Source organism: Capra hircus, chromosome 3, assembly GCF_001704415.2.
Source record: "Capra hircus breed San Clemente chromosome 3, ASM170441v1, whole genome shotgun sequence".
Lineage (NCBI taxonomy): Eukaryota > Metazoa > Chordata > Mammalia > Artiodactyla > Bovidae > Capra > Capra hircus.
The window spans coordinates 61,980,686-61,993,764 of record NC_030810.1 but is presented as its reverse complement, the minus strand read 5'-3'; the positions used below and the strand labels follow the sequence as shown (position 1 = coordinate 61,993,764).

General features: G+C 40.2%; 1 protein-coding gene across 1 annotated transcript in view; it reads left to right on the top strand.

Annotated features, from left to right (window-relative positions):
- LPAR3 (lysophosphatidic acid receptor 3) overlaps window positions 1-13,079 on the top strand; it is an 83,265-nt gene that overhangs the window by 20,809 nt on the left and 49,377 nt on the right. Inside the window, exon 2 of the mRNA XM_018045685.1 lies at window positions 7,403-8,159. Coding sequence (XP_017901174.1) covers window positions 7,424-8,159 — 736 coding nt within the window. The 5' untranslated portion in view covers window positions 7,403-7,423. The remainder of the gene's footprint in view (window positions 1-7,402; window positions 8,160-13,079) is intronic.

Below are 13,079 nucleotides of genomic sequence, written 5' to 3'. Positions count from 1 at the left end.
GCATCCTCTCCCCTCTCTTTTAAAAATCTATTTTAAATATTATTTGGTTATAGGACAGTTTCATATTTACAGAAAAATTGACCAGATAGTATAGAGAGTTCCCATGTTATACCCCTACTCCTATTACTAACATCTCCCATTAATATGGTGCATTTGTTACACTTAATGAACTGATATGGAAACATTATTATTAACTAAATATTTATTTAGTTAGTTATTCTCAGATATTAATAATATTATATAATTATAATAATTGCATATAATTATTATATATAATTATGTACTTGGTATATTTATATTTATAAATTATATATTTATAAATATATAAATATAATGTTTATATTATAATTTTATGTATTATATAATAAATATAATACTCATTCAAATATTCTCACTTTTTACATAATATTCCTTTTATGTTAAAAGATCTAAGATACCCATTATATTTAGATGTCATGTCTCCTTAGGTTCCTCTTAGCTGGAATAGTTTCTCAGATTTTCTTTGTTTTTGATGATTTTGATGATTTTTGAGAATGTTCTGTTGGAATTTATCTGAGGTTTTTCTCAGATCAGGCTGGGATTATGGGTTTTGTGGGGGTTCCTTGGTAGCTCAGCTGGTAAAGAATATGCCTGCAAGGCAGGAATCCCTGGTTCAATTCCTGGGTTGGGAAGATCACCTGGAGAAGGGGTAGGCTACCCACTCCAGTATTCTTGGGCTTGGGCTTCCCTGGTGGCTTAGATGGTAAAGAATCTGCCTGCAACGTGGGAGACCTGGGTTCGAACCCTGGGTTGGAAAAATCTCCTGGAGAAAGGCATGGCAACCCATTCCAGTAGTCTGGCCTGGAGAATCCCCATGGACAGAGGAGCCCGGCAGGCTACAGTCCATGGGGTCGTAGAGTGGACATGACTGAGTAACCAGCAGCAGCATGGTTTGCGGGAAGATTACAGAGTAAAGTGTCATTCTTAATGTATCTGATCAAGGTTACAGGCTAGCAGTGTGACTGGTCACTGTTGATGCTGACCTTGATTACCTGGTCGAAGTCATGTTTGTCAAGTTTCTGCACTGAAAAGAGGCCCACACCCTGTCATGCTCTCCTCTTTGGGAAGAAGTCACCATGCACAGTCCACATGTAAGGACTGGGAGAGATGTTCCCCTCCTTTAGAGGGGAACATCTACATAATTTATTTGGAATTCTTCTGCATGGGAGATTCATCGCTTCTTTTTTGTTTATTATATTTTTCAGTCTTTTATTTCCATCAGTATGACTAATAGATTTTTTTTAATACATTGGGTGATAGTCCAATCCTACTTTACTTTGTTGCTCAATTGGCCTAGCTTTGGCCATTGAGTCCCCCTTTTCTTTGGAAGTTGTGTGCAAAGAGGAGTCTTAATTTCTGATGTCCATACAGACTGGGGAGAGGTCTCTACCATGGGACTACTCTTCAGACCACCCTGATTTGTCTGCTCTGGTGAAGTTTCTGTTCCAAGGTGGCAAACACCACTCCTCATACCTCTCAGCTAGCAGAGCTGGGAGCGAAGTCTACAGAGGAAAGTGAAAGAGTTCTGAGACCCTAGTTAGAGAGTATGCAGCAGCAGAAGCAGCAGTGGAAAGTAATAATGCTCAGTTTGGTTAAACAAGCAGGGTGCATGTGGGCATATGTGTACTTCATTTAATTCTGCATTGAACTAGCGTCTACTGAGTGCCTACTGTGTGCTGGGCATTGTCCCACATGCTGGGGATATGCCACAATAGCACAAAGGCCCCAGCTTCCTAAGCACATGGGGAGACAGACCATAACCCCAAGTAGACAGTGTCGGGTGGTGAGAAATGCTGTAAAGAATAATAAAGCAAGGGACAGGGTGACAGGCAGTTGGCAAGGGGTCGGGTGGGAGTTTGACGAGGTGCTCTTTTACAAAGTGGGAGGGAAGGGACTCTCTGATGAAGTGATGTTTGCACAGGAATGAGGTGGCAGAGTGAGCCCTGAGAATATCTAGGGGAAGAGGCTTCTGAGCAGAGGGGCAGCAGTTTAAGGGCCTTGAAATTCGTGGCTGAAATTAACCTCAGGGATCATGTGTGGAGTTAAAATATCCCATGCTATCCCAATTTTGCCATTAACATGAATTAGTAAGAAGAATTCAGCGCACAAATGTGGTTGATTGGCAGGAGTGGTCTCTTTTCTGGTGGTTAGTGTACCGACTAACCTGATCTCCAGCTCCCATCTGGCCGGGGTTTCCAGAGAGGACAGGAGAGCTCTACACTTGTGGACCACAGGAAACGGAAACGTGCACAGCACCAACAGATCTTGTTTTGGAGGTATGCTGTTTCATCCTAAGGGGAGAAAGAAAGTGGCGTTGAAAGCCAACTAAAAGGCCAGCAGCAACTTGTCTCCCAAGATGTAGTTTGAAATAAGCTGCTTGAGTGGTTTTCACATGTTTTAATTTTCATAATTGTTTCCACATTATGGGCTGGCTGGACAGTGTTTTAGAGACTCAAGTTTGGGAGAGTCTAAATGAAAGCTTTGCTCCTGAAGTTTTCATTTGGATTCCACATATAGACTTTCTAAACCATCATTTTCTGAAGTCTTAAATTACTGAAGTTTAAAGTTGTGGTAATACCTCCAGAGTTTAACATCTTTTGTTTCTGGGTCAAAACTATTCAAACCCTCTAAACCTTTAGTATAGAAAAAAAAAAAGAAGAAGAAGAAAAAGAAAGAAAGAAAAAGAAAGCCCAGCTTGAGATTTGGTGGAATTCAAGTTGAACAACATTAGTCTTAAAATTGTATTGTGTGGCCTGCTTTCTATGAAATTTGAAAGCGTATTTTCAGGAAAAAAATGCCTTTTCCTATATTTCTCAGGGCTTTAAGAACAAAATAAAAAATCTAAAGGGTATTTAGGCTGTCCCATTTTTTTTTTTTAATATGTGTATAGCACAAGACAGTCTTTGAATGTGATTTGATGGGATCATTCTATTTTGGTAATTCCAAGGTTATTGTAAGTATGGCTATAGTTCTTGATCTGTCTGGTATTTCATTTGTCTGTGGAGAGAAAATGTAGTGTTGTGGAGAAGCTTGCAAGCCTGGGAGCACAGCTGCCTCAAGAGAAGACAAGGTCTTCCACTTACTAGCTGTGTAACCTTAGGTGAGGATACTTCAGTTTCCTCACCCACACAATAGATCATATAATAGTATCTGCATCACTGTGGGTATGATTAAATGAGAAGACCTACATAAAGTGCTTAGTCCTGCATCAGGCACAGAGTAATCACTCAAATATTAGCAGTTAAAAATAGATAGTAAAGTCAAGATATTAAGTAACTAACCCAAGAACCAGTAGTTAATCAGTGAAATTCTCCAGTTGGCATAGTTAGTGGGTGATGTATAAGTCATCAAAGGCATTTAACTGAACCTCTTCCTTTTAGTGGGGAAGAGATAGTGTTAAATGGAGATTCATTTGTCCCCTCCACACATGCTAATGCTATAGATGTGAGCATAAAAGGCAAGGTCCCTGGTCTCATGGAGCAGAGAGGTCTAGCAGAGGGGGATGGGTAATAAAGACAAAACACGCACAAAAAGTATGTCGTAACTGGTAGAGAAAGCAAGGCTCTCATAGTGGGAACCGAGGGTTACTTTGGATTGGTTAGAGGGGGTATCTCTGAGGATGGGATGTTTAGAATTTATAATAGAATCATATTTTGAGGTTTGAGAGAGGTCAAGAAATGATAAGTCAATCATTTGTTACAAGCTCACTAAGTTTTTGGTAATTTCCAGCTAAGAGAATATGGTGATCTGTTGTTAATATATATTGGGGACTGTCAACAAGCTTGTCAGCTTATGGCAGAGGAAAAAAAATATCAGAAGTACTAATTCACAAACTTCCACTATTCATTTTTGGGACTTTGGGGTGATTGTGTTGGGAATGTTTTATAAGAGAGTTAGAGAACCTCTTGATTTGGCCTCTTGATGGGACCTCTTGATTTGGCCAGTTGTCAGCATTATAAGGTTTTGTTGTTTCATGAAGTTTTAAGAAGAAAACCATTTTACTTTCATTATCATTGGAAAACTCTAAAGTGTGCTATGCTGATAAGAGTAATAATAATGAGCATAAGTAAATCCTTGAGGTTTTTCCTTTGAGGATTAAGTTTGATTTTTCAGTGTCATAGTTTTCAAAGACAGAATTTGTAAACCAGCATTAAGAGTCTATTTATTTATTACAAAAAATGTAGACTGTGGAAAAAACTGGAAAGAATTAAAAAATAAAACCCCACAATTCTACCATTCTTTGTTAACTATTTACACTTTGAGTTTTTTCCCTCTTCTTTTTTCTGTCTTTTAACACATATATTTGTGTGTGTTTATATGTGTGTGTGTATATATATATAAATATATGTGTACTTACATATATATGTATATATACATATACTTTATTTTAATTAAAACAATAGCATATGCTTTTCTTCATATTAATACAGCCTCATAGTAAACATGATTTTCAATGGGTGCATAATATTCCATCTTGTGGAATCTTTTTCACAAATTCCCTATATTAACTTTTTAATATTCTCATTGTCTACTTCTCCCAAAAGTAGAATTAGAGCCTGGGATGTAGGAAACTGTGGTGGGAGTTCTGGTTAATCATGGTTTTCCTGTGGTTTTCAACTTTGTAAGACAAAACTACTTCTCATTCTCAGGACAACTTTTGCTAAAATATGTTGAAGAATGTGCCATTTCGGTTTGATGAGGGAAAGTTGAATTTGAAGATTTTTAAAGTTTTTAAGAATCATTGAGGTTTTAAGGCATGATATAATTACAAATTCAACCAAGTTTATGAACCACAATAAATGTTAAAAACCCCTTTCAAAGAAAATTAGGAAAATTTAGCTTTCTGCTAGTATGTTAATTCCTACATCTTTCTGACATTAATCTTGATAAAGTGATGAATTAAAGATAATATAATTTTAGGACTTCCCAAGAGGTTCAGTGGTAAAGAATCCACTTGCCAATGCAAGAGACTCAGGTTCGATCTGTGAGTTGGGAAGATCCCCTGGAGAAGGAAATGGCAACCCGCTCCAGTATTCTTGCCTGGGAAATCCGATGGACAAGAAGAACCTGGTGGGCTACAATCCATGGGGTCAGAAAAAAGTCAGACATGACTTAGCAACTAAACAGCAATTAATATAATTTTTAAATCAGAACAGTGTTTCTCTTAACTATCTAGAACACATAGCAAAATAAAATACATGAAATAGTTTTCATTAGTAGAAGGACACATAGCAATTAAATACTAAAAAGACACATAATCATTAAAATTTCTCATGTGGTTTTTGGATTTGTTTGTCCTGAATTTCAATATACTTTCAGTACTGTTGAAAGCTGCATTTTCTCTTTGGAAATTAAAATTGAATTTTACTAGATTAGTATCTTCCATTCAACTCTCATCTGCTGCTGGTGGGATTAGAAATGTCTGTCTCGAGGGCAGTTCGACAACATATACAAGAAACCTTTAAATAAATTTATATTTGCTACTTCATCAACTAAAATCTATGGATTAATCCTAAGGAAATAATTGGCCAAGTGTGTAAAGATTAATGCATAAGAATGTAGTCTTTCTTGTCAAAGTAAAATATTAGAAACAACTTAAATATCCAACAGTTAGGGATTAGTTAAGTAAATTGTGGTATATTCATACTGGAAGATTGTGAAAATTATCATATAGACATGTAGTTTTAACTTGGGAAAATTATCATGATATAATGTAGATATATTGACCTGTTTTATGAAGTTGTCTGATATTGGCAGTTAGTGGTTGGTGAGTATCTTCCAAAGAGAATAGTTTTTGTTTTGTCATTAGTAAAAGGCAGTTAGGCCATTTGTATTTTGAGATCATTCCCATTTGTTTATCTGAAACATATATCATGATATTTTACCTTTCATTATTTATGGCAGAGACACATATATCTAATTCAGTAAAAGTATCATTATACCATTATAAATTAAAATGAAGACTGTCTACAATAAATCTCTATTTTGTACTACTTTAGACTGATATTTGATCCCCTTATCCTGATTCTGGATGTGATATTGAGCTTTACAAGAGCCTTTAGAATTTATGAGAGCCTTAAAAGCTGGGGATTTCCACCAAGTTTTCACTGTTAGAGCCACTTCATTCCCACCAGTGGACTGCTCAGTGCACGTGTCTACCAGGTATCCAGTTTTCCAGAAGAAATATTGTAGCCACGTTTCTTGAGAAAGAGCCCTGGTCATTCTCTCCAGATGATAGATTACCTGGTCTTCAACTCCATTCTCCATTAATTGGACCCTTCACAGCAATGGCCGGATCACTCTGAGGCAAAACACCTGGTCTTCCCAGCAAGCACAGATGCATGCGCATCGTTTGAGACCCTGCCCAGCCCCTCCTTGGTCAGAACCCCTCACTTTTGGACTGCAAGAGACCTCATGCTGAGATTAGTATCTTACTTGTCTTCCTGGTACCCCAGTATGGGGTCTGCTTTCAGACATGTGTCTGGACAACTTGTCTTTAGTTGACAAGTGCATTATCATACCCTCAGACTCCAGGTTCTAGTCTTACCCATGAAGGACTGCTCTTCTGCTACCGGCCATTAAACAGAGCCCAGGGAAGGAAACTGACTTGAAGTGATTGCGGTGGATAATCACATATGCAAACTCACATTGGTGCAGTTTGGCTTAGGAGAGTAAGAAAGAAGTGAACAAGACGGTAAAAAAGGAGGATTGAGGACAAAGTCGCCAGCCCTGTGCCACGTGCTTAACCAGTGTCGTCGTAGCTTGAAACTAAAACATGGCAAAGGTGGATCAGAAGTCTTGGGAAAGCCATATGGTCATGTGAAGAGTAACTCAACACCTGATATCTTGGCAAGAATGTGCCTGGCATTACCAACTTGCCCTTGATTAATGAACAGAACCTATAAATAAGCAATGAGCTGGAAACCACCAGGAGAAGTGTTAACATGCTATGCTGTAATTGTTACCAGTATAGAGTGGATTATTGCAAGGTTCAGAATATTTGACCTAGTTTTGCCTCCTGATCATTCATTCTTTCAGCCAGCCAGCTAACCATTCAGTAAATATTGGTCTTGAGACAGCCAGGGCAGATGGGACCTGGGGTTATCATGATGAACAAAATAGATAGTACCCTCGCTCACTGAGCTTGCACCTAACCTGAGAAACAGAAAACCGTGACTGAGGTGAGATAAATGTTGTAATAGGAGGTCAAGGACCAGGGTCCTGGAGCAAGGGACATTTACACCGGGATCTGAAGGATTAACAGGAGTTGACTAGAATGAGGGGCTTAGCAATGGCAACTGGTGGTTTAGTGACTGATTGTTGCAAAGAGTGATATTTGTTTCTTCTTTAAATTTCTTTCTAGGATGTTCAGTTCTTCTCCACAATGAATGAGTGTTACTATGATAAGCGGATGGACTTTTTTTATAATAGGAGCAACACTGACACTGCTGATGAGTGGACAGGAACGAAGCTTTTAACTGCTTTGTGTCTTGGAACATTTTTCTGCCTGTTTATCTTTTTTTCTAATTCTCTAGTCATCGCAGCAGTGATCAAAAACAGAAAGTTTCATTTCCCCTTCTACTACCTGTTGGCTAACCTAGCTGCTGCAGACTTCTTTGCTGGAATTGCCTATGTGTACCTGATGTTTAACACTGGCCCAGTTTCAAAAACTCTGACTGTCAACCGGTGGTTTCTCCGCCAGGGACTTCTGGACGCTAGCTTAACAGCCTCCTTGACCAATTTGTTGGTTATTGCCGTGGAAAGGCACATGTCGATCATGAGAATGCGGGTCCACAGCAACCTGACCAAAAAGAGGGTGACGCTGCTCATCTTGTTCGTCTGGGCCATCGCCATCTTTATGGGGGCTGTCCCCACGCTGGGCTGGAATTGCCTCTGTGACATCTCTGCCTGCTCTTCCCTGGCCCCCATTTATAGCAGGAGTTACCTCATTTTCTGGACTGTGTCCAACCTCATGGCCTTCTTCATTATGGTCGTGGTGTACCTGAGGATCTACATGTATGTAAAGAGGAAAACCAACGTCTTGTCTCCGCATACGAGTGGGTCCATCAGCCGCCGGAGGACGCCCATGAAGCTAATGAAGACGGTGATGACTGTCTTAGGTAAGAGGAACCAAGTCAGAAGTTACTCCCCTTCATTCAGCAAATATTTATTGAGTACCTGCTGTAAAAAAAAGGCACTTACTAGGTGGTAGGAATGCAGGAATGAACCTGAACAGACATAAACCCCCACCTGCCTGGAGCTTATACTCTAATAGGGGAAGGCAATGTAAGTACTATAATGGGACAAAAAATGATTTTATAGTAAATTTTATTACAAATTTTGTAAAATAAGATGTTGAGGAGTCTAATGGGAAAAAACAGAGCAGGGAAGATAAGAGGTGTGCTAAACAGGTATAGCTTGCAATTTAAAAAAAGTATTGTGAGGGACAGCTCCACCTAGAAGATGACCTTGTAGCTGAGATAGGAAAGTGGTGAGGGAGCGATTCGTGTGGGTATGGGGACCGGGGGTGGGGGGCAGTGTGGGTGTTCCAGGCAAAAGATACAATGAGTTTTGGAGGCTGAATAGAAAGGAGGCCAGTATGGCTGGAGTGGAGTGAGCGAGGGGGGCGATGAGGTCAGAGAGCTGAGGGGGTGGGGGTGGGGAGACTCAGATTCAGTGGGGCTGTGCAGTTACCGTAAAGGCTTTGACTTTTCTGAATGAGAGGAGAAGCCGTTAGAAGGTTTTGAATGAGGGAGTGACATGATCTCACATTTTAGTGGCATCTCTTTGGCTGCTGTTTTGAGGAAATACCGTAGTGGGGCAAAAGCAGAGGCTTAAGAGGGCATTTCAGTGCCCAAGAGAGATGGTCCAGAGAGCAGGACCAGAGAGCAGTCTAGAGGTGATGTGACGTGGCTGATTTCTGAATTTTTTTAGATGATAGCATCAATAGGATTTGCTGATGAGTAAGGTACAAAGGAAGATGGCAGGGCTAGGGGAAGGTGGAGATGGGGAAGACAGAAGAGATTTGGGGAGAAGGTGGGGAGTTTGGCTTTGGTCTAGCTAAGTTTAGGGGTTTTTTTAGACATCTCAGGGAGTTATTGAATGAAGCTTTCAGGATTTAGGGATGGACTGGAGGTCTATATTCTAAAGTCACTGGGGGGAAAAGTGGTATTTTAAACCAAAAAACCAGATGAGCCCACTGTGAAAGGGAGTGTGGATGGAGGAAAGAAGAGGACCAAGGAATGAGCCCCAGGACATTCCAATGTAGGGAAGATGGAAAGGCAGGAGCAACCGGCATAAAACCAAGAAAAGGGGTAGCCAGAAAACCCAGGGGAATACAGTGGCCTGGAAACTGTGAAAAAGAAAGAGTGTATCAACAGTGGTCATACTCTTGAGAGGCAGAGTCACACAAGGTCTCACTGGGTTTAGCGGAGTGGTAGTTGTTTGGTGACCTTGGAAATGTCAAAACTAACATAGCTGTTTGGTGACCTTGATCCAAAGGAAATTAAGAAAAGGACAGAAGAGAACCTTTAAGACAATGGGTTTGAGCAGCTCTCAGGAGTTTTGCTTTCCACTGTGATTCTTGGACCAGGAAGACTCATTTGGGTGAAGAATTTTACCTTCGTTTTGTATTCTCTGTGACGGGTAGCCAGTTGTGCACCAATTCCAGTCCTGTGTCCAGAAGACAGGTAGACTTTGTGATGGGTGGATGAAGACTTTTATGGTTTTGACTTCTACATTAGAGAGACCATTTCTCACCCTGTGTGGTGGCTGCAGCTGTGGGGACCATTGCTGAGAGAGATTCAGGAGGATAGTCCTTTTAATCCCCAATGTGAAGTAACTATAAAGTGAATTCCTGGGGAGCAATTCATAATGGAAGATGCAGGGGATGCGTGTTCTGGAATGGGAACCATCAGGATGTCAGTAGGTCCTGAAACTGCTAGTGTGGTTTGGAGGTCAGCAGACACGTAGTATGATTGTTAAAATAATTTCAAACTGAGGGTTTATTTAAGATAACAAATATTTATATAGGGTTTAATATGTGCAAGCATTGTCCTAAGGATTTTGTAGATATTAGCTTATTTAATCCCCTTGGCAACCCTGTGAGGTCAGCTACTGTTATCCCTGTATCAGATGAAGAAACTGAGTGGAGGGTTTAAGTGGTATGGCCAAGGTCATTCATTGTTAATGGTGGAACCAACACTGACCAGTTGGCCGATGAAGTCCACATGCTTATTACCACATTCTGTAACTAGTTTTGCTTTATTTGGACTTTTTACTGGCTTCTTTGTTCTGTCTTCAAGTTTGAATACCTCATTCTCCTTGTAGTGCCTTGACAAGAATGTAGACAACAATAAGAAAAGGTGGAGTCAAACTGATCCATTTTTCTACTCTTGAGCTAGAACTATTGATGTTTTTGGTCTTTATTCTTAGTGTCAATAAACTCTACTTTTCCTACTTGCAAGCATAACTGTTTGCTTTGTTGTTGTTGTTCAGCTGCTTAGTCATGTCTGACTCTTTGCAACCCCATGGAGTGCAGCATGCCAGCCTTCCCTGTCCTTTACCATCTCCTGGAGCTTGCTCAAACTCATGCCCATTGAATCAGTGATACCATCCAAAAATATCATCTGTCATCCCCTTCTCTTGCCAACAATCTTTCCCAGCCTCGGGGTCTTTTTCCAATGAGTTGGCTCTTCGCATTAGGTGACCAAAGTATTAGAGCTTCAGCTTCAGCATCAGTCCTTCCAATGAATACTCAGGCTTGATTTCCTTTAGGATTGACTCTCCTCGCTGTCCAAAGGACTCTCAAGAGTCTTCTCCAACACCACACTTTGAAAGAGTCAATTCTTTGATGCTCAGCCTTCCTTATGGTCCAACACTCACATCCCTACATACAAGAAAAACCATTGCTTTGACTATACAAACCTTTGTTGATTTTTAATACAGTATCTAATTTTATCACAGCTTTACTTCCAAGGAGTAAGCGTCTTTTAATTTCATGGCTGCAGTTACTGTCTGCAGTGATTTTGGAGGCCAAGAAAATAAAGTATGTCACAGTTTCCATTGTTTCCCCATCTATTTGCCATAAAGTGATGAGACTGGATGCTATGGTCTTAGTTTTTTGAATGTTGAGTTTTAAGCCAGCTTTTTCGCTCTCCTCTTTCACCTTCATCAAGAGACTCTTTCCTCTTCACTTTCTGCCATGAGGGTGGTATCATCTGCATATCTGTGGTTATTGTTATTTCTCCTGGCAATCTTGATTCCAGCTTGTGCTTCATCCAGCCTGGCATTTCACATGATGTACTCTGCATGTAAGTTAAATAAGCAGGGTGACAAGATATAGCCTTGACGTACTACTTTCCCGGTTTGAAACCAGTCCATTTTTCCATGTCCATTTCTAAATGTTGCTTCTTCAACTGTGTACAGTTTTCTCAGGAGGCATGTAAGGTGGTCTGGTATTCCCATTTCTTTCTGGGAGTTTCCAAGAATTTTCTGGAGTTTGTTGTGATAACACAGTCAAAGGCTTTAGCATAGTCAATGAAGCAGAAGTAGATGTTTTTCTGGAATTCTCTTGCTTTTTCTGTGATCCAATGGATGTTGGCAATTTGATCTCTGATTCTCCTGCCTTTTCTAAATTCAGCTTGCACATCTGAAAGTTTTCAGTTCATATACTGTTGAAGCTTACCTTGGAGAGTTTTGAGCATGACCTTGCTAACATGTGAAATGAGTGCAATTGGACAGTAGTTCAAACATTCTTTGGCATTGCCTTTCTTTGGGACTGGAATGAAAACTGACCTTTTCCAGTCCTGTGGCCACTTCTGAGTTCTGTAAATTTGCTGGCATATTGAGTGCAGCATTTTTACAGCATCATCTTTTAGGATTTGAATTAGCTCAGCTGGAATTCCATCACCTCCCCTAGCTTTGTTCGTAGTGATGCCCCCTGAGGCCCACTTGACTTCACACTCCAGGATGTCAGGCTAGAGCCAGACCATTGTGGTTGTCTGGGTTGTGAAGATCTCTTTTGTACAGTTCTTCTGTGTATTCTTGCCACCTCTTAATATCTTCTGCTTCTGTTAGGTCCATACCGTTTCTGTCCTTTATTGTGCCATCTGTGCATGAAACATTCCCCTGGTGTCTCTAATTTTCCTGAAGAGCTCCAGTCTTTCCCATTCTGCTGTTTTCCTCTGTTTCTTGCATTGTTCACTTAGGGAGTCTTCCCATCTGTCTCTGCTGTTCCTCGGAACTCTGCTTTCAAATGGGTTTATCTTTCCTTTTTCTCCTTTGTTTTTCACTTCTTTTCTCTCAACTATTTGTAAGGTTTCCTCAGACAACCATTTTCTCTTTTTGTTTCTTTTTTGGGGGATGGTTTTGATCACTGCCTTCTGTACAATGTTTGAACCTCTGTCCTTAGTTCTTCAGGCACTCTGTCTATCAGATCTAATCCTTTGAATCTATTTGTCACTTCCGCTATATAATCAACAGATTTGATTTAGGTCACACCTGAATGGCCTAGTGATTTTCCCTACTTTTTTCAATTTAAGTCTGGATTTTGCAATAAGGAGTTCATGATCTGAGCCATAGTCAACTCCTGGTCATGTTTTTGCTAACTGTATAGAGCTTCTCCATCTTTGGCTGCAAGGAATATGTCGATCTAATTTCGGTGTTGACCATCTCATGATGTCCATGTGTAGAGATGTCCCTTGTGTTTTTAGAAGAGGGTAATTACTATGAGCAGTGTGTTCTCTTGGCAAAACTCTGTTAGCCTTTGACCTGCTTGCTTCATTCTGTACTCCAAGGCCAAACTTCCCTGTTACTCCTGGTATCCCTTGACTTCCTACTTTTGCATTCCAGTCCCCTATGATGAAAAGGACATCTTTTTTTGGTGTTAGAAGGTCTTGTAGGTCTTCATAGAACCGTTTGACTTCAGCTTCTATGGCATGAGTGGTTGGGGCATAGATTTGGATTACCGTGATATTGAAGGTTTGCCTTAGCAATGAACTGAGATCATTCTATCGTTTTTGAGATTGCACCCATGTACT